Here is a 26587-nt window from a genome sequence, read left to right as displayed (position 1 = left end):
GTATTGCTGTGCGTTTCTTTTTTCTACATTGGCTAGAGGTATAGGGAAGGATTCAGATCTCACAAAACATGTAAAGCCTTGCCGCATTTTTCATCATCTGGCCTTTGTTAGTCTTGTTTGGGTCTTTGTAATTATAGTTCATTTATATGTTTTGGAGTTTAGTATAACGTCCAATTTTACTGAAGTAGTACACAAATTTATTTAGGGGTGAGCTGGGTGCCACCTCCGGATGCGGGATTTTCTTGCTGCTTTGTCGTCCATTAGTGGCCTTCGGCTGATATCCGCTATTTGGTCGGGTTATTTTCTCTTTGTCATATTCTCAATTTCCATTCTCAATTTTACTAAATATAAAGCTTTACTACACATAAAATTAACATGATCAACGATATTAGGTCAAGGTTAGGTAAAGCATCAGAAATACGTGTACACCTTACAATCATTCCATATACCAAATATAGTTGACATATTGCATATATTTTCTTGGAAACAAACTTAACATTGACCAATGAATCATGAAAATGAGGTCAAGTCAGATGATACATACCAAACAAATACACCCGCCTTAAATATAATCGACATTGCTTAATAGTTTCTGAGAAACAGTTGAACTATGAAAACTTAACATGACCAATGAAACATGAAATTGAGGTCACGGTCAGTTGATATCTGCCAAAAAGCTTATATACCATACAATTATTCCAGACATCAAATATAGCTGTTGTATTGTTTTTAGTTAGAAAAACAGACCAGAACATAAAAACACTTGAGCAGTGAACCATAATGAGGTCAAATAAAACCGGTCAGACTGACATCGTAAAATATTGCCGTACACCAAATATAGTTGACATACTGCATATAGTATTTGAAAGAACAAAATCAAAAACAAAACAAGAATGTGTCCATAATACACGAATGCCCCACTCGCACTATCATTTTCTATGTTCATTGGACCGTAAAATTGGGGTAAAAACTTTAATTTGGAATTAAAATTAGAAAGATCATATCATAGGGAACATGTGTACTAAGTTTCAAGTTGAATGTAACTTTAACTTCATCAAAAACTACCTTGACCAAAAACTTAAACCTGAACTTCACACTATTATTTTATATGTTCAGTGGACCAGGTTTGGCATGCCACAAAACCAGGTTCAACCCACCATTTTTTTCTTTAAAAATGTCCTGTACCAAGTCAGGAAAATGGCCATTGTTATAACATAGTTCGTTTCTGTGTGTGTAACATTTTTAAGTTGTGTGTTCCGTACGTTGTGTCGTTTGTTTTCTCCTATATTTGAGTGTGAATTCACATTACTATAAGACGTGTCACGGTACTTTTCTATCCCAAATTCATGTATTTGGTTTTGATGTTATATTGGTTATTCTCATCGGATTTTGTCTAATGCTTAGTCCGTTGCTATGTGTGTTACATTTGAATGTCGTGTCGTTGTTCTCCTTTTATGTTTAATGCGTTTCCCTCAGTTTTAGTTTGTTTTCCCCGATTTTGTTTTTTGTCCATAGATTTACGATTTTTGAACAGCGATATACTACTGTTGCCTTTATTTCTCATACTTTATGCGATAGGTCTACTATATTTGTTGTATGGAATGATTGTAAGGTGTACATGTCTAGCGGGCAGATGTCATCTGACCTTGACCTCATTTTCGTGGTTCAATGGTCAAAGTTAAGTTTTTAAGTTTTGGTCTTTTTATCGAATATTATATGCCAAAGGTCAACTATATTTGGTGTATGGAAATATATTATGATCTATATGTCAGTCCCGCAGGTTTTATTTGACCATGACCTCAATTGCACGGTTCATTGCACAGTGTTAAGTTTTTGTGTTTTGGTCTATTTTTTTAAAACTATAAGTAATACGTCAACTATATGTGTTGTATGAAAGCATTGTTAGCCGTACATGTCTGCCTGGCATGGTTCATCTGACCTTGACTTCATTTTCATGGTTCATTGGTCTTTGTTTAGATATCTTGGTTAATGTTAAGTTTATGTGACAGTTGTAATAAAGCTTTATACTTAGGACTATCAACATAATATCAATGATTAGTAAAGAAGACGAGACATTTCAGTGTGTGCACTCTTGTGGTCCTATTTAACAAAACCTTTCCATTTTTTTTTATTCAATGCTTATGTACTTAGAATTTCATCAGGCCTTCTAACTTTTTGGTTTTATTTTCACTGATAAACAAAGGAAGAAGCTTGGTATCTGAGATTGATAGAGGTACTATATTTATTTTTGATCCAGAGGAAACAGACAGCTTAACTTAAACGAAGCCTTTGGTAGAAATTTTTTAATATCTTTTGCTTCTTTCATTATACTTTGGAAACGGATGATCTACTGATAGACTTGTATATATACATAAGGATATGTGGAATGATAGCCATTGAGACAAATTTCAAATTGAGTCGCAGTGTTCTCCCCAGATATTTTATTTAGCATCCAGTAAACAGGGGAAATTAAAATACCATCTTGTTTCTAAAAATTATAGCATCACATCCATAACATAATCTATAAGAAATCTACTTCAGATAGCATCACATGTAAGATTAAAGTATCGCATTACCATTACGGCCCTGTGGAGAACACCGAGTTGGAATTACGTGCATGTTCGCGACTATAGATCACCTTAGGCATAAAAACAATGAGCAACATCACATCTTACAACTCAAATCTAATATGACCATGATCCACAGGACAGGTATATGACGGTGTTAAACATATTTGTGAGCTTGAAATGGGACAGCAGTGTAACAACATTATAACGCACTGAAAATGTGTTGGAAATGGCTGGACTCGGATTAAACCAAGACAAGACGTAAAGTAACCGATACTAGAGTGCTTGCAGTTATTGAAAGCTAATTCATAGTAACTTGAAACTAGTGAGGATTCATTTTCGTTCTTGAGATACCAATTTTCGTGAAATTTGTGATTTATTGTATCACAAACTTTAAAAATGTCAACGGAGTAAAAATTTTCTACATACTTGTATGTAGACTTTGACAAATTATTCATTAAAAAACTATTTTTCCTTAATAACCCATTTAAACGGAAATTCGAGATGTCAAAAACAGCCTAAAAAACATTACCTTGTGCAATGCCGAAATATAAGGGACGACATCAAAAGATCGATGTAGGATAAAAAAAAAAAAACTTAAATCAAATAGTTTGGGGGTGGGGGGGGGGGGGGGGGGTTTGAAATCCTGCAAGTTTTGTATATCTAAAATCAATGTTTCCCAAATTAAGTTAAGAGGGGGGAAGGGGTGGGGTCAGTGAAAAAACTATGTGAATTAACTTTTCTATCCTACATTGAACTTTTGATGTCGTCCCTAAGTATACATATATGTAATAGCATCGACAGGATTAAGGACCATACGTTTTCAGAACTGCATAACTATCATATTCCTTGTTCGAATTAACAAAAAAAACCAATCCTAGTACCGATTAGATAATATTCACAGATCTTAATCTGGTGTTATATTGATAGACGTAAAGAAAAAAAGAAAAAAATATACACAACAATTATATAATAATTAAAATAATAAGCCTAGTATCTTTGATATTTTTTCTTTGTATAGAGTTTCCCGTGTAACACAAGTATTTGGATCAAGAAAGATTCTCAAGTTGATATGCTTATTAATGTTTTATTAAGTTTTTAATCTTATTTTTAACATATACAATGTAACCTGTTATCGAATATTAAGCCATACATGCATGCTACTAAGGGCCTCAGGTTGATATTTTATTAAGTTATTGGTTGTATTTTGAATTATCTAATCTGTAAGATTTCACCGTGTTCACGTGATTAAAGAAAATGACGTATCATTAACCTACCTGTACACATTTGTTGAACTTTAAAACTTTACCAAGTGTGATGTTTAATTGGTTTTAATTGGGTTTAAGGTATGTACACATGTTGATGCTCTCATTATAAATACATATGCAGGAGGATATTAAAAAGCGTAATCAAATCTACAATTTAAGCTCATATAGATGTATAACCGAAAATGATCTATACAAAACTATCTCTCTTTGACATCGTTCAACAAAATGTATTAGGCATAAACACTTATTAGCTTATAATTAGGCGTAATCATCCAGCTAATAATGTAGACCAGACTAAAACTTCAAGGTTCATTGATCGTCGCTGAGAAGAGTTATTTCAGTCTAACACAAGAGTTTCTCAATAATAGACCCTATGCATTTACATGGTTCGTGAATCAATATTATAATTTCAAAACAAGACTAGTTTAAGGAATATATCTCCCTCATGGAGAAGTCTGATTAATTTCTTGACTAAGGCTATATACTTTTTTTCCGTTTTAATTATATAAGCTTAAACAGCTTTAAGAGGAAACGTTTGTCTGAAAGAGTTCACCTGACCTTGTCATTTTGATAGCTCATTGATGAACGGTACTTGAGTACATCATATTTTCAACAAAAGGAGAAGACATGTTAATGCCATATTTTTGGACATTGGTAATCGAAAATTAAAAAAAATATTACAAATCTATCAACTAACACCCTTCCAAGATGTTCTTACAATACTATTCTGTCAGAATTGATAGTTCTTTTTTCTAGATTTTGTTGAAATCTACAAAACTTAATGGAAAGTCCTCAAAAAATCAACTAACATAACGAATGGAAAGTAATTAATAGTAAGATATGAGCCAACACTTTACATAAAAAGATAGTTTGTAACAAAATATATATTATAAAGATGTCAATGTGTGTATAATAGCATAAGAGGCAAAGCACTTGTTCATATATATTTTGTCCAAAATCTATGTTTTATATGGCAATTGTTGGTAAAAAAATGTGAATTTCAATATCTTTATGACGTAATAGTGACATCACATGTTGAAGTGTACACATTTTTAATAACAAGTTCCTGTATCAATAAAATAAAAAATATTTTTGAAAGTCTTGAATAAATGTACTAATGTTACAATATCAGGTGCCAAATAATGGCTCTTGTCACACTTCCTTTGTTGTATATAATATTTTTTGGAGTCGTGATTCATAATATATTGATTATGTTAAATTGTTTAACCTGTAGTAGAAGGTCATTAACCATACTCAGTAAAGCAGACACAACTTTCAGTCTGTCCATTCTTGTAAAATAATGATCATATTCTTTGGATTTCAAATATTTTGGCTACGACCATCATTGAAGAGACATGTATTGTCGAAATGTGCATCTGGTGCATGAAATTTGGTACCGTAAATGTTATTACTTATAGTTTGATGTTTTTTTTTAAATCAAGATTGTATACCAAAAAAAAATAACGAAGAAACAAATACAATACAAAATACCTTGTCTTGACTTTATGACGTTCCATTGTTTAATTTATTTTAAAATAATAATTTATTTTAAAATAATTTATTTTAAAATTAAACCACATAGAACTATCTATAGTAACAAACTGTTTGTGTTTACAGGTCATGGCCACTTCTTTCGATAATTGTGGTATTTGTAGTTTGCGATACATTTCAAAGCCGGCTGCTATTTGGTGCTCTGATTGTGAAGAAGGATTGTGCCAAGAATGTTCAGAACATCATAGCTTATCTAAGGCCTCACGAAACCACAACGGTTTTCCTATTAATGAATATCAAACGTTTCCATCTTTTATTGGAAACATAAAACTGCACTGTGATGATCACAACGAGAAATACCTATTGTTTTGCAAAGAGCATAATGAATGTGTGTGTAGAAAATGTGTTATTACAGAGAAGCACGGAAAATGTAAAGAAATGGTTCCCATTGAAGATGTGATTAAAAATTCCAAAACATCTGCAGCATTTACAGAAATTGAAACATCACTTCACGAACTGAAGGCAAACTTTGGTTTACTTCTGGAACACAAACAAAAGAATCTACTTTCAATTTCAGCCTCGAAAAAGTTAATTGAGTCCGAGATATTAGCGATTCGGCAGCAGATAACTCGCCATCTCGACTTAATACAAGACAATTTTAATGCTGAACTTAACAAAGCTGTGGAAAAATCTACCCAACAAATACAGAGCTTCATTGCATCTCTGAAGAATAACCAAACAGAAATCGACGAGTGCATAGAAGATTTAGAAAGCTTAAAGAATTATGCAACAGATATGCAAACATTTTTGGGAATTGCGCAATTAGACACCAAACTTCGAAAACAAGAAAAACACCTACAGGATTGTATTGATGGTGGTACTTTGGTTCACGCTGTTGTTTCTTCCCAGTTGAATCCGTTATTACAAAATATACACAAACACATAACTTCGTTTGGAAAAGTCGTCATAGATGTTATACCATTTCAATTATCACTACGAAGAAGCAAGCTAATTCAGACTCAAATGATGAAAGTAATGGTGAAACCAAAATGTTCCGTAGAGAATATAAATCTGGAGTTAAAAACGAAATTTAAAACTAGAGCTTTTAATGTGTCAGGCTGTTGTATTTTACCTTCCGGAAAACTTGTAGTGTCAAACAACTGTCCCTCGTATTTGACATTATTTTCACCTGATGGGGAAATAAATCGAAAAATTAACTGCGATTTACCATATATTTATGATGTTGCATGTGTCGACGACACAACTGTAGCCGTTGTTTCAATGACTATGGAGAATATCGAACTTATAAATATGGAATCAGGTAAAACATTCACAATTGTTCGCACTTATTCCCCTTGTTGCGGCTTAACTTATAAAGATAATCATTTTATAGTAAGTCCCCAAAAAGGACAGATACAAAAAATCAGATTAGAAGATACAAAAACATATGGTATTGGCAGTTCTATGACCTCATTGAATTTGGCTGCATTAGGCAATACACTGTACTCTAGAAAAAGGGACACGAATACCATCGTCTGTCATAATAAAAACGGTGACGTTCTATGGACATACACAGACACGTCGGTTCTAAATGTACCTAGAGGTATTACAGTTGATGAATATGGAAATGCTTTTGTTGCTGGGAACAAATCAAAAAACGTTGTGGCTATATCTTCTCATGGTAGAGGTCACAAAATACTCCTGTCAGAGAAGGACCTGTGTGGTTCTCCATGGGCACTTTGCTATAGTGAAAAATTCAAATCCGTGCTGGTTGCAAATGAAACTGACGGCCAAGCATTTTTGTACAGCGTTAATTACACATAAACTATATTTGCTGCTATTGTGTTATTTCAAGAAAAGCAACGTTAAACGTTATATCATACTATGTTTAGCAAAGAAAATAATATAACATATATAGATTTTAAAATGAAAAGTAGATACATTGCATAACATAGAACTGAATAACATTTATTTGCGTATATTCATAACGAAGACTTACATAAAAGTGTCGTTGATACGCGCTGGTTATATTTTTTAAAAGACAAGATTATTATTAGTGAATATAATAAAGTCTCTTTGAATCTGTAAGAATTTATGATATAAGTATTGCTAGCGCTCATGTTTTTTTTTATTTTATTTTTTTTTTGTTAATTTGTCGAAACAATTGTTTGGTTTTTTTTTTCATTTTTTGCCAATAGATAGTTTTGGTTAAAAATATCTAATCTTTTTCATTTTCCAATTTACGCTTTTTTGTTTATGGTTATTGGCCATTTTAATCGAATGGATATCGTTGGCTGGAATTAAACGTAGACCGCATTAATATATTGTTTGACATGTTGATAGCTATCGGTTGTGTGTATTTAATATCTTGAATATTCAAATTTTATTCCCCATTAAATATGGCTTATTTTTCTACCCTTGCTCAACTAAATACGTAAATTATCGAAAACAAATTAAGCTATAAAGTTCAAAGACAACAAATAATACGTTGACTAGCTTTTATGTCCAATTATTTCTGTCTATCAGCGAAAACATCTCTTACTTTTGACAGATGCTCAGTATTAAGAATAAGGATTTAGCAATATAAATTCTGATTTCAATAGAGGCTTATCTTATGTTGTAGGCATATCCTGTTCCAAAAGACAAATAGCCGTGTGTTAACATAGATTTTTTGTTGTTGCTTGAAACGAAAACGTTCCTAGAACATCCTCTGATGGCACAGAGAACAAAATACTCCTGTTTCGAGACGTTGTTGGTTCTCAATGGCCATTATGCTACAACTTCATGTCGACATTGCCTTATTATTAAATGCTTAACACATAATGCCAAGTGGGTAAATGGTCCGAGACCACAATTATTTCGTAGTGCATTTCTTTTAGAACATAAATGAAAATAAAAAAAATCCCACCTGCGCTTTCTCAAAGAAATTTTTACAGTGTGTTGTACTACTTGTGGGACAAATTATATCAAAATTATAGAAAACTTCATCAGCTCTAACTCAAAAAATGGACAATTTTATGTTGAGGGGCGTCTTGAAATCTTTTGACATCTTCCGAAGTGCTAATTTTTAACCTTTTTCAGCTGGACCAAATCACTACTCTCCTTTAAAATTCTGGACCCCAATTTTTTTACAGTGTAATTTCACCCCCTACTTGCAATTTGGGGCATTAAACATGAAGAAATAAATTTGGAAGGGTATAAAAATTATAGGCAAGTAACCCACTGTCAACACTAGGGACTATATTCGTGAACAACGAAAATCAAGGGACGACAATGGTGGTCTCGGACCAAATGTGTACTAAAAAGCAATGTTCTTGCCCTGATATGCTTGAAAGAAATAAACGACGCGGATACGCCATCACCACTATAATCTTATGACAAAAAGGCAAATGGCTTTATACATCAAAGTGAATAGATGTATACAAAGAAGATAATCTACAGAACGAAAATTTTAAAAGAGGAGATCTGCTTATAGGTAAAACTGACGTAAACTTCAATCGACTCCCTATAGTACATGTAGTTATTGCTCTTAAATAATGATTTTACAAATTTTGTCAATCTGCCTTTTATCTATGAGTACAACCGAATTTTTTAATAGCAAAACATTATTAGAAAGACAAAATCTACAAACAAGTCTACTAAAACTAAATTGTCAATCTCAATCCAAAAGGAGTTATTGTCCCTAAATGACTACAATTACCGGTATGTGATCAGAAAAAAAGGACATTACGGTATATCCTTCTTGTTACAAATTTGTACACCGTACAGTCATGCCACATCTTTATATTTGAAAAGACAGTAACCTTACGAACACACATATGTGCAATATGTGCAAGAGAGCTGTTGTAGAATAAAACATTTATATTATTATACTTTTATATACTAAAATGAATTTCTGACATGATCACTACAACTGATAATTGAATGAACACAATATGAATATGAAAAAAAAATAATCCTGAGCTTGATCTACTTGACAAAAAATAACAAACGATTCCATAAATTATTTGTTTGCTCAAATATGCTTAAAATGTTTATGTCATACAATAAGATAGAACGCAGTATTATATTCACCAAATTACCTCCCCAAGAGACATAAAGAATATATATACACAATATAGATTTACACATTTGCAGAACAATGGTTTATTCTATCAAGACAATAAACACGTAATAAACAAACAAACAAAAAAACACAAAATAAACAACAATTTAAAATGATACATAAAGCAAGTAGAAAGAAGACAGAAGATGTTGTTCAATTTAGAATATAGCACAGATATTATCAAATAAGTTGAAAAATAAAAATAATTATGAGGTATACTCAATCTGCAAATTACATTCCATAATTGATATTAAGACTGATTTTCAGTATGCATTAAGAGGCGATGCGCATGCTTAACGGATAAAATTATTTCATTTACTTCAGATCAGTCGACTCACATACATTCCATATTTAAGGTATGTTCAAATATTTTTATTTTTTTAATTTTATTCGTACTTTGCATAATGATTTTTTCAATCAGCCGACCAAAAATCAAGCACCAAGAAAATGATTAATAAAAAATCCTGAAAGTACAAATTACTGTTCCGTCGCTATGGCACAAAGGGATTAATCATATCGTAAATATATATATGAACAAATCAAAAAGCAAATTCTCTTTTAAGATACACAACTGTTTATGAATAGGACTTTTTTTTAAATCTTTCAAAGTATTTTTAAAAATCACTAACTTGAACAATTTTCTGGAAATTCATGTTGTTTGTGTAACTCGTAGAATAATTTTGCTTACTCGTATCGTAACTGAACATCTCCGTAAAAATGTGGATGTCCTATCTCGTTCGAAAGTTTTCCACATCTAAACTTCAAACCTAAATCTTGATATGGTAGAATTTAGTAGAGGTTCAAAGTAATTTGTCGTAACGAAATCTTTAACATTGATAACATTCATTTAAAATCAAGACGTCACTAAAGACACAAGCATAACGAACGAATTGTGATATATTATATACACTATAAGATGTTGCCAAAGGAATATAACTGTCGCAGTTTCACTATATGTTGTGATATAACATCAGTGTCCCTGGTTAGTGATGGGTTGTGCACAAACAAACATGTTTAGCCCCGACACTTTCTATATGTGTATGTCCCAAGTAACAGACCTGTAATTTTGTAACTATCGTTAAAGGCTGTCTGTCATACTTGTTTTTCGTTTATTGTTTTGTCATATAAGGTCGTATGTTTTTCTGATTAGAATTGTTTCACGTTTTGTAATGACATGACCTTTTATAGGGCTTGCTTTCTTGAGTGTAAATTGACATTGCGATAAGACGTGTCACGGTACTTGTCTATCCCAAATTCTTGTATTTGGTTTTGATGCTATATTTGTTATTCTCGTGGTATTTTGTCTGATGCTTGGTCCGTTTCTCTGTGTGTTACATTGTAGTGTTGTGTCGTTGTTCTCCTCTTATATTTATGCGTTTCCCTCAGTTTTAGTTTGTTACCCCGATTTTGTTTTTTGTCCATGGATTTATGAGTTTGAACAGCGGTATACTACTGTTGCCTTTATTTATAGTTTAAGACTCACATACGATCTATTGTTGCTTACATCCACGTTTTGAAAGCTGATGAATAGTTGATAATCATAACACATCTCAATATGTTATATACATACACTGAGAGATTTGAAATATATCAACTTATTTAGTATATACTTTGGAAAATATTGACACGCATAATTCGTGATGCGTTTGATATTAATAATCAATATCTTAAGTTTTCTACTCAAAATAATAATTTATTGTCATGAAATATGATTAGTTACCTTGTCATGTTTAATATATTTTAATAACAGTTACATAAGCAAAATGTCCGGTTTCCTGTTTGGGTTTAGATTTTATAAAAATCCCATCACGAGTTTTATTGCCTCAAAATACTAAATTCAGGTCATTAAATTTAGAACATTTCCCTATACAATCATGCTTGCATTGTTTCATATAGAATTATATTGTAATAAAGGATTTTACTATATTCATAACATTAGTATAAAAACTTCCTACTTTGACTTTTTTATTACAAAACTATGAAATGAGACCAAAATAACACGTTTCCATCAATATCAAAATGGAAGACTTCGAGTTCATTAATTAGGATGACATTTTGTACTCAAAAACACTCAAGTAGAAATTTTATTTTCTCTCAGCCTTTTCCACTTGATTGACTCGACTATGTGACATCAGTAACCAATTGAAAACAAATATTTCTCATGGATTAATATGAAGCAAAATATTTGAACAAGCAAATTCACAGAAAGTTCTGCAGCCAGGTAAAATCTTCGTTTGTTTCTTTTCGTAGAAAAATGATTACATTATCTTAATATAATTGTTTAAAATTTGAAATGAATTATAAAAGATACATTTGTATTCATCAACTATAAAAAAAATAATTTGAATGGTTTGAATGTTGAATATATATTTGATTGGTAAACAAAATACTTGTCGAGCAGTATTTTCAGATAAACACAATGAATGCTTCCGTATAAACGCAGCTTACAACTGAGGTACAGAAGTTAAGTTAAATATAAATGTGCAAATTCCATGGCGGTGTCGAAATTTTCACTCATCTGCATAAAGAAAAAAAAAGATGCAAAATAATAGGAAATTGCACAACCCATCATAAATCGATATTTTTTTTTTTATAAAAAATAATTCTAAATAAAACCATATGTGCTTGTTTATATATTTTTTTTAAAAGTTTTTATTTGTTTTCAGGCTATGACTACCTCGTTTGAAAATTGTTGTATTTGTGATTTGCGACATATTCAAAAGTTGTCTGTTGTTTGGTGCTCTGATTGTAACGAAGGATTGTGCCAAGAATGCAGAGAACACCATAGCCTATCTAAGGCCTCACGAAACCACACTGTTTTTCCTATTGGTAAATATGAAACGTTGCCAGCTTTTATTGAAAACATAAAACTGCATTGCTATGAGCACGAGGAGACATATTTATTGTTTTGTAAAGAGCATAACGAATGTGCTTGTAGAAAATGTGTCATTTCAGAAAAGCACAGAAAATGCAAAGAAATATCCCCCCTTGAAGATGTCGTTAAAAATGTTAAAACATCTGTAGCTTTTACAGAAATCATGTCCTCACTTCAGGAAATGAAGGGTAACGTTGCTCTTATTCTGGAAGACAGACGAATGAATATGTATTCAATATCAGCTTCAATAGAGAGAATCGAATCCGAGATTTCTGTGACTCGACAGCAGTTAAATCACCATCTTGATAAATTACAAGACCATTTTGTTACTGAACTGACCAAAGCTGTGGAAAATTCAACTAAACATATACAGAGCTTCATTATGGACTTGACTAAAAAGCAAAGGGAAATCGAGGAATGGATAGAAGATATAGCAAACATCAAGAAAAATGCAACAGATAAGCAAACATTTTCAGGGATGACGAATTTAGAAACCAAACTAAATAAAACAAGTAACGACTTGCAGTTTTGGATTGACGGTAACCATTTGTCTCAAATCGTAGTTTCTTTCCACTTGGACACTTTATTACATGATATAATCAACGAAAGAACTAAGTTTGGAAAAGTTGTCGTTCATGCCATGCCTAGTAAATTAGCATTAAAAAGCCGAACGCTTGGTCAGGCTCAAATGATAAAAGTGAATGCAAAATCTAAAAGTTCTTTAGAGCATATGACACTGAAATTAAAAGCAAAAATGAGCACTAATGCCTTCAATGTGTCAGGCTGTTGTATTTTGCCAAATGGAAACTTGGTAGTGTCAAATTATGACCCTTCGTATTTGATATTGATCGCAACTGATGGAAAAACAGAGAATAAAATTATCAGCATCATGCAAACAATCATTGATGTTACATGTGTTCATAATGACACTGTTGCCGTAATATCATATACACAGAAAAACATTGAACTAATTAGCCTGAAATCTGGGAAAACAATCAAAACTATCAGTACGTCTGACCCTGCTATCTGCTTAACTTACACTGAAGGCACCTTTATAGTTTGCCTCGAGAACGGACAAATGAAAGAAGTCCGGTTAGAGGATAACAAGACAAATAATATTAGCAGTACGGTGGTGTCAAGAAGTATTACCGAATTAAACAACACTCTTTATTCTGTAAAGAAAGATACGAATACGGTTGTGTGTCATAAAAGAAACGGGGGCGTACTGTGGACATTTACAGACGAAGAGATTCTACAGAAACCGAGAGGCATCACAGTAGATGACCTTGGAAATGTTATAGTCGCCGGGGTCGAATCAAACAACGTAATTGCAATATCCTCTGATGGCACAAAGCACAAAATTCTCCTGTCGAAAACAGACTTATGTGGTTCACCTTGGGCAGTTTCCTTCAACAACAAATTCAAATATTTGCTTGTTTCTAGCGACAAAGATGGTCGAGCATTTCTGTACAGCGTCAACTATTCATAAACTAAACCCTTGCCTTGTTTTGTTTAATGAATTTTAATTATTTACTATACTTGTAAATAGGAATAATGTTCCAATCTGTTTAAATAAAAATTCCCTGTAAATTCTTCAGAGATTAACGACTTCATTATTTGTGCCTGCAGTTCTTTTCCGTACAAATGCATCAAAGGAGTATAACACGTCACAATATGTGATTGGTTTTTCGTTGTCATATCAGAAACACACATTTGTTGGAATGAAGTCAACCTAAGTTTGATTCCAGTGTCAACAAGAATTATTTCAAAGATCTTCAAAAATAGTATTAACCTTTTAAGCACATAGAAAACTAAAGACTGAGCAAAATAAACCCGAAAAAAAACCTAGGTTAAACTAGTTCCTACTTCACATGCGGCATCAATCGTGCTTCTAAAACATGAACCATCCAGTTATAGTTGCTTTGTTGTGTTTACGATATGTGTACATATCCGTTTAAAAATTTCATACTATGACACAGATATTCTTTAAAGTTCTAGCAAATCATGATGGCGTTCATAATACTTTTAAAAGGATGACTGCAACTGAAACACTTCAAACCCTTTATGCCATAGTTTTCGTATTAAAAGTAACCCCATATCAATGAAATAACGATAAGAAACGCATATTTTATCGGATAAACTGAGACATATCATTATACTCCATATGTAGGTGTTGGTGTAATATCAGTTGACAGTATTGGTTTCAAAATGTCAAATTTTGAATCATTTTCATTGTTGTCAAGTTAAGTCGACTATAAAATGATAATTGATATTTTTTGTTATATACACTGAATTAGTTTCACAGAAAACAATACGCAATGTCTAGAATCGTTATATTATTACAACACACCAACATTCTGTGTATATGGTTGAATAGACGATATCAAAATATTTTTTTGACGAAAACTGTTGATTGGCATACGTTCCTGCTATAACCATGAATACAAGCAGACATATTAACAAACAAGAATGTGTCCTAGGTATACGGATGCCCCATCCGCAATATCATTTTCTATGTTCAGTGGACAGAATGGGGTAAAATCTCTAATTTGGCATTAAAATTAGAAAGATCATATCATAAGGAACATGTGTACTAAGTTTCAAGTTGATTGGACTTCAACTTCATCAAAAACTACCTCAACCAAAAACTTTAACCTAACTCGACCAAAAAATTTAACCTGAAGCGGGACGAGCGGACGGACAGATGAACAAACAGACGGACGCACAGACCAGAAAACATAATGCCCATAAATGGGGCATAAAAATACAAATATACACTGTGCTCGTCGTAGAAACTGAGTGCAGAAGAGCACCATTTTAGAAAAGTATTGCAATCACTAAGCATTCGTCGCAGTCATCGTATATATTTTTTTCTCATAACTTCCCGGATTTGTCTTTGCTTAATCAGTTCATAACTATTGAACAGCAGTATACTACTGTTGCTTTTATTTCTCTTTTGTAAAAACTACACCAACTTCACCCTAACTATATAGGGAGAGAACACTATCGGTAAAATACATATTAAACGACTAGACTGGTATCTTAGGATCTAAGACCGCGAAAACAATCCCTAGTGAGTATAGTCACCGACACATCATATCGAGCAACATATTCTCCCAGACTAAACTATTTTTGTAAATAAAAGATAAAAAATAGTATTGTCGCCAAGTTCAATTTATTTCTAATACTATAATCCTTAATACAGAAAAAATATTTGCAAATAATATGAGAGATATAACATTTTTCGAACTGTCTTAACGTTTTCGCGGAAATTTGCTTGTTAACATATATAAAGTAAATAAACTCATCATAGATACCGGGACTAAAATTTCACACTTACGCCAGACGCGCGTTTCGTCTACAAAAGACTCATCAGTGACAATCGAATCAAAAAATGTTTTAAAGGTCAAATAAAGTACGAAGTTGAAGAGCATTGAGGACCAAAAATTCCTAAAAGTTTTGCCAAATACAGCTAACGTAATATATTCCTGAGGTAGATAAGCCTTAGTAAATGTTTGCCAAGTGAGTCTTACATTTCAATTAATTGCAATCACAGGCCGTCCTCTTTTTGTTGTCTTTTTTTTATCTTAAAATTGTCAGTTAAGATATACCTTATAAAACAATAGAAAATTTAAACAACAAAAGATATATATTGAATATCTATATACGTTGGACTTTAAAAAACGTTATTGATTTTTTTTCGAAGCTATCTTACCTGTTGCTATATCACGTGATTCGAGAAATATGACGTGTTATTTACTTCCTTTTACAAATGATTGAGCTTGATAAATATGATGAACTGAGATATTGTTCTTGTGTATTATTAAATTTAAGGTATGTACAAGAGTTCTTGTTATCAACATAAATCGGTCTATATGTTAAACAACAGAATATTCTAACTTACTCAATGGCCAGGACCCCCAAGGGTGACTGGGGAATAGAAGTATGGTCACTTGGTCTTCTTCCGACCGGCAGTAAAACGCTTGCCGAAGTGGGGCGTCCGTTTGGCTGTGCGGGATGTATCAAGTTCGCAGTCACGTCCGGTAAGATTTGGGACGTTAAATCCGATGTATCGTGTAAGAGAGTGTCACGCTCTTTGCACGTTAAGAACCCTAGCAACAACTCTTTGAGGGGTCTGTAGGTGGCCTGTTGCAAGGCAAAATTTCTGTCCCTATCCAATATACCCTCATTTTCCAGTGGCAGTCCTTTCCCCGATCATCATCCCAGATGGCTTCTATTATTTCAAGACCTACTTATAGTATTTATTGTGAACTTGTTCTCGTCCTGAATATGTATGAAATATTTGCCACTGGACGTTAAGCAACCAACAATCAATCAATCAATGGCCTGGTTAATTTAGGACATAGAAGACACAGGGGGCGTGGACCCATAACGTTGACTGAACAAATTCATGAGAATGAACAAATTTATGTTTAACTTTTTCTAAAATTAATATTCGAAATATGTAACAAAAAGTTAACCAGTCGACCCTAGGCATTTACGCTAAGATGTCATAATGCTACCCATTAAAAATTGTATCAAACCTAGTTTTAAGCAATACTATTAAACGGTGACATGCCTATGACATACACAATATCCAAATGAATAAAAACTAGACACTGAACTGCGGTACTGTCTGACCTTTTATCAGTATAATACAAGTACTAAAAACAACTTCAACATTGTCTTTATTATTCAATCTGAAATTTGAATTTATATAAATAAAACAATCCATAGTATACGCGTATGACACCCCACACCACAACAAAACCCAATTGATGAGCAGTTGTCAAAACGCTGTCGTCAACATTAGACATGGGTCTATATTATTTGTCAAGATCTCTTTCTGCTATGTATAGATTACATAAGAATATAAATCTAACCTTCTGACATTACATATTTCTGCCATCATCATTTAATTCAAAATATAAATGATTAGTTTCAAACAACGAATACAATTGTCCAAGTTGAAATAACTATATCAAGAATAATTCGAAATTTAACTATTTTGAAATATCAAAATTATTATATTTGGCATACACGAAAGGATTATAGGTTAAAACATAATAATTAAAAGGTGTATATGTTCAATGATTATTTGTGATCTTGTTATTTCTTCAGTGACCATTAGTTAATTTTTTTAAATTATAATGAATTATTGGGAAGTGTTCTTGGCCATCTAACAGGCTTCATATGGAATTGACATCATTTACATAGTTTATAAATATGTATACTCAATTTTCTGTAAGTAAGATAAGTGTATCGGGTTCTGTAAGTATCAAGTCCAAGCTACACAAGTATCATCAGTGGCGTTGCTGACTTTGCTATGTGGGTTTTGCTCATTTACAGTTACATATTGTTGTTAACTTCTATGTCTTTTGATGTTTGGTGGGGAGCGGTTGGGAGTTGTCTTATTGGCAATTATACCAAATCCTCTAATTTTCATATTAGGTTCATAACCGTATATGAGTCAAATTATATACGAAGTAAAGAGCATACACTATATTATTATTGTATATATTTCGTTATCAGATGACATTTGATTTATTTGACTACAAAACAATATGGAAATATAATGATGGAAAAAATAATGTCGCAGTACTTACATTTTAAAGATATAAGATTTAAATTAGTGATTTATATACACTCTAAATTTAAACATGTGTGATACTGTATGATAATATGAAAATTGTTTTGTAGGTTATGGCTTCCTCTTTTGACCATTGTGGTGTTTGTACTTCAAGACATGTATCTAAGCTCTCAGTGGTTTGGTGCCCAGACTGCGATGAAGGACTATGCCAAGACTGTACAGAACATCATAGCTTGTCAAAGTCATCGCGAAACCACAAGACTGTTCCTATTGACGAATATCATAGGTTGCCACCTTTTATTGTAAACACTAAACTGCACTGCGATGAACACGAGGAGAAGTACCAATTGTTTTGCAAGGGACACAATGCCATGCTCTGTAGAAAATGCGTCATTTCTGAAAAACACTTGGAATGTAAAGAAATATTCCCTATTGAAGAAGTCATTCAAAATGCTAAAACATCAGTAGCCTTTACAGAAATCGAGTCCTCATTCCAAGAAATGAAAGAAAATCTCAGACTTATCCTTGAAGACAGACAAAATAATGTATCTTCACTATCAGATTCAAAACAAAAACTAGAGTCCGAGATATCAGCGATTCGAGGCCAGATAAATCAACACCTTGATAAAATACAAGACCATTTCATTGTTGAACTAAATAAAGCTGTAGAAAATTCAACCCAACAAATACAGAGCTTCATAGCATCTCTGAAGAAAACCCTTAGAGAAATAGACGAGTGCATAGAAGATGTAGAAACAATAAAGAAACATGCAACAGACATGCAAACATTTTTAGGTATCAAACTATTAGAAACCAAATTGAATAAAACAGAAAACGACATGCAGTGTTGGACTGAGGGTTCTAGTTTAGGTCCCACCGTAGTGTCTTACAAGATGAACTCTTTACTTCAAAATATCAGTAACAAAATAACTATGTTCGGTAAACCGATCGTAGATATCCAACTATGTGACCTAGCTTTACATAGAAAAAAAGTGGGACAAGCTCAGTTGATCGTAAGTCTGGAACCTAAAAATTCAGTTGAGCATATTACGCTGAAATTAAAAACGAAAATCAAAACTTTATCTAACAATGTGTCAAGTTGTTGTATTTTACCTTGCGGTAAAATGGTTGTGTCAAACTTTCATCCTTCGTATTTGAATTTGTTTTTCTCTGATGGGAAATTTGAAAAAAGAATTAACGACATCATACCTAATATTTATGATGTAGCAATTGTCGACAATGAAACTGTTGCGGTTGTATCATCTTCTGTGAGGAATATAAAACTAGTAAATCTAAATTCAGGGAGATCATTCAAAAGCATTCATACAGATTTACCTTCCCATGGTTTAACTTTCATTAAAGGCAGTTTTATAATTTCTTCTTATGAAGGACACTTGCTAGAGGTCGGGCTAGAGGATACCAAGACAAATATAATTGACAGTAATGTGTTATCAGAATACGTAGCTTCATTTGAGAATAATCTTTATTCTGAACAGCAAGATACAAATACAGTAGTGTGTCAAAATAGAAATGGGGATTTACTATGGACATTTACAGACGAAACGGTTATAAAAGGAAATAGATGTATTACAGTAGATGAACATGGAAATCTTTTTGTCGTCGGAGGCGAATCACAAAATGTAATAATAATATCATCTGATGGCACAAAGCACAAAATACTCTTGACAGAAACAGACTTATGTGGTTCTCCATGGGCTATTGATTACAACAGCGAATTGAAATTTTTGCTTGTAGCAAACGAATCAGATGGTCAAGCATTTTTGTACAGTGTACATTATTCGTAATTATATTCTGAGCTGTTTTATTGTTTTACTCCAAATTATTTTACACGGAAAACATTTTTCATTTAATTATGAATAAGTCATACAAATGAACTACATGAAATTTCCTGCATGTCGTAGAAGTGAAACGCAGTGGTCCTTCATTCTGCCGGCGTTAGCTTCGTTGCCTTCATACATCAATAACTTTCTCGAGCCTTGTTGGAATTTTACGAAACTTTTTTTCATTATTAAAACCGTCTCCGTATATTTTTAACATTGTTCCGTATTTTACTGGTATGACTGTGTTGACTTCTTCTTGGCAATTGATATTTAGATACAGTTATAGATGGAAGCCTGTACGTTTCCAGACATCAACATACATGGACGTTAACGAAACTTGAGCAGAGCCGTTTCGTCTTCGTCATCATGAGACAGAATCAAAAGTTAAACTATGAAAATATTTTGGTATTTTACTGATGAATAGAATTCGTGTTTTAATAGCAGATGACACTTAGATATAGACATCAACGACTTGCCTAACCCTTTATAAAATTACTGAGATTCTAACAAAAGAATCATTTCGGTACATAGATAACATCTAAATAAAAGTTATAATTATATGTCTTTATTTCAGTATTTGACATGTTTTATTGGTAAATGATCTTAACGTGTTTGATTTTTTTAACAGTTTCTGAAACTTTCATTGAAAGATACGAAACTTAAAATCTCCTTCGAAATCAAGAAATAACATCTGGAGAAAAGGGTTTTTCCATATCTTTCTAATAAAAGAAAATAGATTTAGCAGTCCTTTTTATTATTACACTTGAACACTGCCACAAGAAATCGCAGGCGAGACTCTGAATTCCGAGTTTGTGATAAAAAAAATTATGATGCATATACAAATGTGATATTAAATGCATTTAATTTTCTTAATTCTGAAAATATCCAAATGGTTTGTTGACTTTCAATACTTTAATGACATAAAAGTGAGAAAAAAAATGAATGTCACCATACCGCTTTCTAAACGAACAAAATCCAAACCGTACATGTATAATACATATAAAAAAGATGATGTGGTATGATTGCCAATGAGACAACTATCCACAAAAGACCAAAATGACACAGACATTAACAACTATAGTTCACCGTACGGCCTTCAACAATGAGCAAAGCATATACCGCATAGTCAGCTATAATAGGCCCCGATAAGACAATGTAAAACAATTCAAACGAGAAAACTAAGGGCCTTATTTATGTAAAAAATGAACGAAAAACAAATATGTAACACATAAACAAACGACAACCACTGAATTACAGGCTCCTGACTTGGGACAGGCACATACATAAATAATGTGGCGGGGTTTAACATGTTAGCGGGATCCCAACCCTCCCCTAACCTGGGACAGTGGTATAACAGTACAACATAAGAACGAACTATAAAAATCAGTTGAAAAAGACTTAACTCATCAGATGGACAAAAATTCAAGTAGTACGTGGCCGGGTACTTCTACATCCCGACACAAAAAGACGCAATGAACAGATCTGTGAGTACTCGCAGTTATCTGACAGCTAGTTCAAAGCCACTAACAACTAATAAAAAATCATGCATCTAAGACTAAACAATCAATCCGTACACATCCAACATCCAATTGAATTAGCGTAAAGACGTCATAAACAGCCAGAGAAAAAACATGACCTTTGCAATGCCAAGTTACAGGTATCGACAGATTGTAGATCCATGAATATATACATATGTATATAACATACTAGTAATATTTAGTTAGCTTTTAATTTACTGATAACAAAATCAATATTTATACCAATAAAAACAATATTCAATGATCTTACTACAGTGTTGAATAGGTAACCTTTTAGAATAAGTTTATTTAAAGGAGCGACAAGTTTACATGGATCATTTTTAAATTTCCGGGCACGGTTAACAACATTTCCGTAAAAATGAGGATGTGCTATCCCGTTTGAAATAAGTTTTCTACAGGTACAACCAAATCTTTATATCTATGGAAAAATTTAGTCATCTGTTTAAAGCCCACAGTTTGACAAACGAAAAACATGACAAGTGAAATCAACGGTCTGATCTATACAACAATTAATTTCAAACAAAAATGACAAACATCAACCCACAGGTCCAGCTAATATATTGGTTTGTGTTCCTGGTTTCGAACATTCAGATACAGAATGTGTTGCATTCTAGATAGCTGGTGTTTAATGGATTCCCCCATTCACAGAGGTGCAAAATAAAGCAATGGAATGTAATAGCGCTATGATTGTCGTCTTTCAAATTGTATTAACGGTATCAAATATATAGAATTATATGTCAGTGTGTTTCATATTCAACTTATTCACTATTGAAATTCATCCATGCAGGATTTTCAATCACATTAGTGGCCACTAGTTAGTGTGCTGGCCTTGCTTGAGGGATGTACAGGGTTTGTTCATCAAACAGGAGATTTAGAAAAATGTTATTTGCTGCTCCCCTGTGTCATTTAGGATCATTAACCATGTTCCCGTCCTATTTTCCTTAAAGTCATATGAAACAAGTGACAGGTGAAAATAAAAGTTTATCCAATTCTTGAACAAATGCATGTATATAAATATATCATAAACTTAGTCTTTTGTTTACGAATTTATCATTTTTTATGCAAACCTTTCGAATAATCGCCAATTTTGTTTCTGTTTGTCTGTTATGAGATGAAAATATGGCCGCTCATTAATTGTAGAGTTTTGAAGCCGTAGTTTATCGATCGTCACCTTTTAATAAACAAGCAACAAATAAGCGTGGATATTGAGCACGTGTATAACATGTACAATCAGATAATAGTTTATTTTAGTAACAGAGCATGCGTACGTATTCCGATCACCGGATTTTTACGAGGGTCTCACGCTAGGGTCACTTTGCATACGGAAAATATGTCGAAGAATTGCTTCCTGGAAGCAATCAATTAAAAACAAGTTAACTTCTGCTAATTGTGGACAAATAATAGAATTTTCATCAGAAGAAAATTATGTGTACATAAGTTTAATAATGAAAACTATCCATTTTGTTAAAAAAAAAAAACAACATATGCATCATTTTTTTTTAATTTAAAAAATTTAATTTAATAGGTTTCATATAAGTATGACATCACTGATTTACCTATCTACATTTTGTTACTTGAATGAGCAGCAACACGACGGTTGTCACATCTAAAGCAGAATCTGCTTTCCGGAACAATTGAGATCAATACCGTTTTTTTCATGGGTTCGTTTTGCTCAATTTTTAGCTTTCTATTTTTTGTTTTATTGACTGTTCTCTGTCTTTAATTTTGAAGTCTTTGTTTTTTGTTTTGACATGGCATTTTCGGAAAAGTTTCTCTTCGACTAAGGAGTTTGACTATCCCTGCTCTCTTCTAGAGTTCCAGCTAGCTCATGTTTACAAGATGTAACGCCTAAATATGTAAAGGTTTTAAGGCCGAAAGTCGGAGAGTATTATTATCTTCATCATAATGACCTAGCACTTTTTTACTGAATACTATCACATATAATAGTATTGCCTTATAGAGAGTCTTAACTCCTATATTATGTTTTCCCAATTTAAAAAAAAAAAATATTGTGGTTATGGGTTTCTACTTACGTGAGCAACACGACGGGTGCCTCATGTGAATCAGGATCTTCTTACCCTTCCGGAGCACTTGTGATTAGCCCAATTATTTTGTGTATTTCGTTTGGTGTCAAGAACTTATTTGTCTGTTGCCTGTTGTCTTTTCCAACCATGACGTTGTCGGTTTGATTTTTCGACTTTTTGAGTTTGAATTTTTGTTTGGTTTCTTACGCCTCTATTTTACGATAAATAAAAATCTTATTTCTACATTATTCTATTTAAATATGATTGAATAGATTTTTATTGGCTTTGAAAAAATTCTTAATATTATTTATATTCTTAAATATTTTTTGGATTACTTTATTGTGCGATATGAAGATTGAAAAGACCATAAAGGTATTGTCTCAGAATGATATGAATAATTTTTAACGTCACTATAGTAAAATTGAGAATGGAAATAGGGAATGTTTCAAAAAGAAAACAACCCGACCAAAGAGCAGGAAACTGAAGATGGCAACCAATGGGTCTTCAATACAGCGAAAAGGTTATCTATTCCTGAGGTAGAAAAGCCTTGGTATTTCAAAAGTTCATAGTTTTGTTAACAGTTTTGTTAACAGTTAATTTATAATTATGACCATACCAATGATAATTTATGTCAACACAGTGTCAACACAAAAAGCTTTACAACAATAAAAAAACCGATACAATAATAGGGACAAAAGGGTATACGGAGTGGGGAACCTTCCGTTAATAATGATACGATAAAATAATTTGCAATCTAAGTGAGCCATACAGGTGAATTATTAATAGCCTCGGGTTGGTGTACATATAAACAAATATCGATGTATTTAACCTATCTAGCGGGTAGCCATTTGCTTTTCCTCGTGATAACAGAAATAGGGCTTACTATAACGAAGTGTTGAATTTAAATTTGGTGACATTTACTAATTTCTGTTTTTATGTTTGACTGCGTTTAAGGTATGTAAAAAGAACCACTGAGTAAATTATTAAATGGATTGTACAGGGTATACAACATATCAAAATACATCAATCGTTCAATAGTTGGTTAAAATTCGACATAACTATATCAACAAACGGTTGGTTTTCACATCAGAATGTACTCGATGCACTTGTGCAGCTGAGAAGTTTGTAGGCCTATCCTCACCTAGTAAATTTAAAAAATACAAGTTTTCTTATGTTATCATTTTTCTATTTTAAGATTTTCTTTTAGCTCACCTGGTCCAAAGGATCAGCCAGCTTTTCACATCATTTGCCTTCCGTCCTCGTCGTCCGTTAACAGAATCAGTATTGGGATATCTAGTTTTGAAAAGTACTCTCTAAAAAAATGTTATGGCTCTTTACTGATGAAATTTACAACGTCAATCGCCTTATTATCTCGATAAGTATAATAGATTTTTTAATTGCAAAACATTATCAGAAAGATAAAATCTACAAATAAGTCTACAAGGCCGAAGTTGTTGATCACTTTCTATAAGAAGATATTGCCCATAAAATACAACTATTACCGCGGTATCTATATGCAGAGACAAAATGACATAGATGTTAACATTTTAAAAAATTATCACCAGTGGCTTAATCAATTATTAAACCGATTAAATAAAGTCTCAGAATAAAGTAACCTTTAATATATAAGATCCCGACATGACAAAAGGAGCACAAATTACAAAGAGAAGAAACACTGATGAACAATAGGTTTGTCTTTTCTCATTGTGTACTATGTTGCATGGGTATTTTAGGAGTAAACAACATCATTACAATAGCATACAAAAACCAAAAGCTCAAATCCGAATATTTGAAATCCAAGGATATATAAAGACAGAAAACGTTGAAGAGTTTCTGTATGATTTCAAAAATTTGTAAAACAAAATGTATGTATAATTATACTTTGACATAATCATATTTTGTTAAAAGAACAACGTTTATTTGGAAGTAATTGTGTTTGTCCCTTTCTTGTTTATTTTGGTGTGAACATAATTTGACATTGTATCACACTCTCAGTGGACTCCAATACTAAATACATATTAACATTTATTATACATGTTATAGTCGATTTTAAAATGTGTATCATTACATATGATGAATAGCGTTTGTCTGTATTTTCCACTTACCAACTCGATTTGCATGTGGTATCATGTTCCATAGAATGGCAATCAATATAAGAGTGAATGTCACAGCAGCCGTGAATACGAAAAAGACTAAAAGGTTTTATTCTAGTCATAGTTGATATCCTACATTGAACATGGGTAACATCCGGCGAATAGATCAAGTGGGTTTTAAGTTAAATGTATCAAAGATCAATGTGCGTCACTGTTTGTCTTTGATGAAAGATGTTCGTTGTTGTTCTGTGGTTCTGTGGTTGTGTGGTTCGCATGTTGTGTAGACCATTATATTATTTCTTTGTACGATTCTCCGTGATGAGTGTTCTGGCGTGTGTTTTTGTTGTATTTCTATCTGTCAAGTAGTGTTGTCATTTAAGTTATATTTTGTAACATTGTCATTTAAAATGAGAGGTTTGGCTAGCCATAAAACAAGATTCAACCATTTGTTCTTTAAATGCACTGTACCAATTCAGGAATATATGGCTATTTATATCAAATAGTTTTTTTTCTATGTATGTTGGCTTTTAAAATAATACCACAAATCGGATAAGCATTCAGAGCTCTTCAAGAGAAAACTAACATTCCCTCTTTACAAGAAATTTTTCAAAAATATATATTGTGTGTAGTGTCATTCGAGTCATCAAGATGATTAAGGTTTAATAAACAATGTGTTCATTGGTAAAAACAAATCTAACAGTACACGCTTTCACAAAATTAGTTATGAAAGTTTATATTATTATCATAAAATGAAACGCTTTCGTCGAGGAAACGTGTCCTATCTATTTATTAAGTCTGCCAAACAAAGTTTGGAGACTTATTGTTTTTGCTCAGTTCTTATTATTTTTCTTCTTCTTTTTTTTCTTCTTCTTCTTCTTCTTTTTCTTCTTCTTCTTCTTCTTCTTCTTCTTCTTCTTCTTCTTCTTCTTCTTCTTCTTCTTCTTCTTCTTCTTCTTCTTCTTCTTCTTCTTCTTCTTCTTCTTCTTCTCCTTCCGCCACTTTAAAAATGAACTTGTCCGCAGCGTTTCTCCAAAAGCGCTTGTCAGATTTACTTAGGGTTTCAAAGAATGGTAGACTAATATGTCAATCTTTCGTGTGTTTATTGGGGTCTATTAAGGGGTATTTTGGGGGGTAGAAAGGAGGGAGGGGTTTACTATAGAACCCTACGGGATTTTATTATCTAAAAAATTTAAAT

The 26587-nt window shown here is 32.5% G+C and overlaps 3 protein-coding genes across 3 annotated transcripts; all 3 read left to right on the top strand.

Moving 5' to 3' along the window:
* Window positions 1–5764: 5764 nt before the first annotated feature.
* LOC139483413 (uncharacterized) lies at window positions 5765–7150 on the top strand. The gene has a single exon (XM_071267432.1). The coding sequence runs from the start codon at window positions 5765–5767 to the stop codon at window positions 7148–7150; it is 1386 nt and encodes a 461-aa protein (XP_071123533.1).
* Window positions 7151–12469: 5319 nt separating this feature from the next.
* Window positions 12470–13795, top strand: LOC139483411 (uncharacterized). Its single transcript, XM_071267430.1, has one exon. It carries the CDS (start codon window positions 12470–12472, stop codon window positions 13793–13795), a length of 1326 nt encoding a protein of 441 aa, XP_071123531.1.
* A 4214-nt stretch (window positions 13796–18009) lies between these two features.
* On the top strand, window positions 18010–19701 carry LOC139483410 (uncharacterized). Its single transcript, XM_071267429.1, has one exon. The coding sequence runs from the start codon at window positions 18010–18012 to the stop codon at window positions 19699–19701; it is 1692 nt and encodes a 563-aa protein (XP_071123530.1).
* Window positions 19702–26587: the final 6886 nt, after the last annotated feature.

This window comes from Mytilus edulis, chromosome 7 (assembly GCF_963676685.1).
Source record: "Mytilus edulis chromosome 7, xbMytEdul2.2, whole genome shotgun sequence".
NCBI classification, from domain to species: Eukaryota; Metazoa; Mollusca; class Bivalvia; order Mytilida; family Mytilidae; genus Mytilus; species Mytilus edulis.
This window is presented reverse-complemented; position numbering and strand designations above follow the sequence as displayed.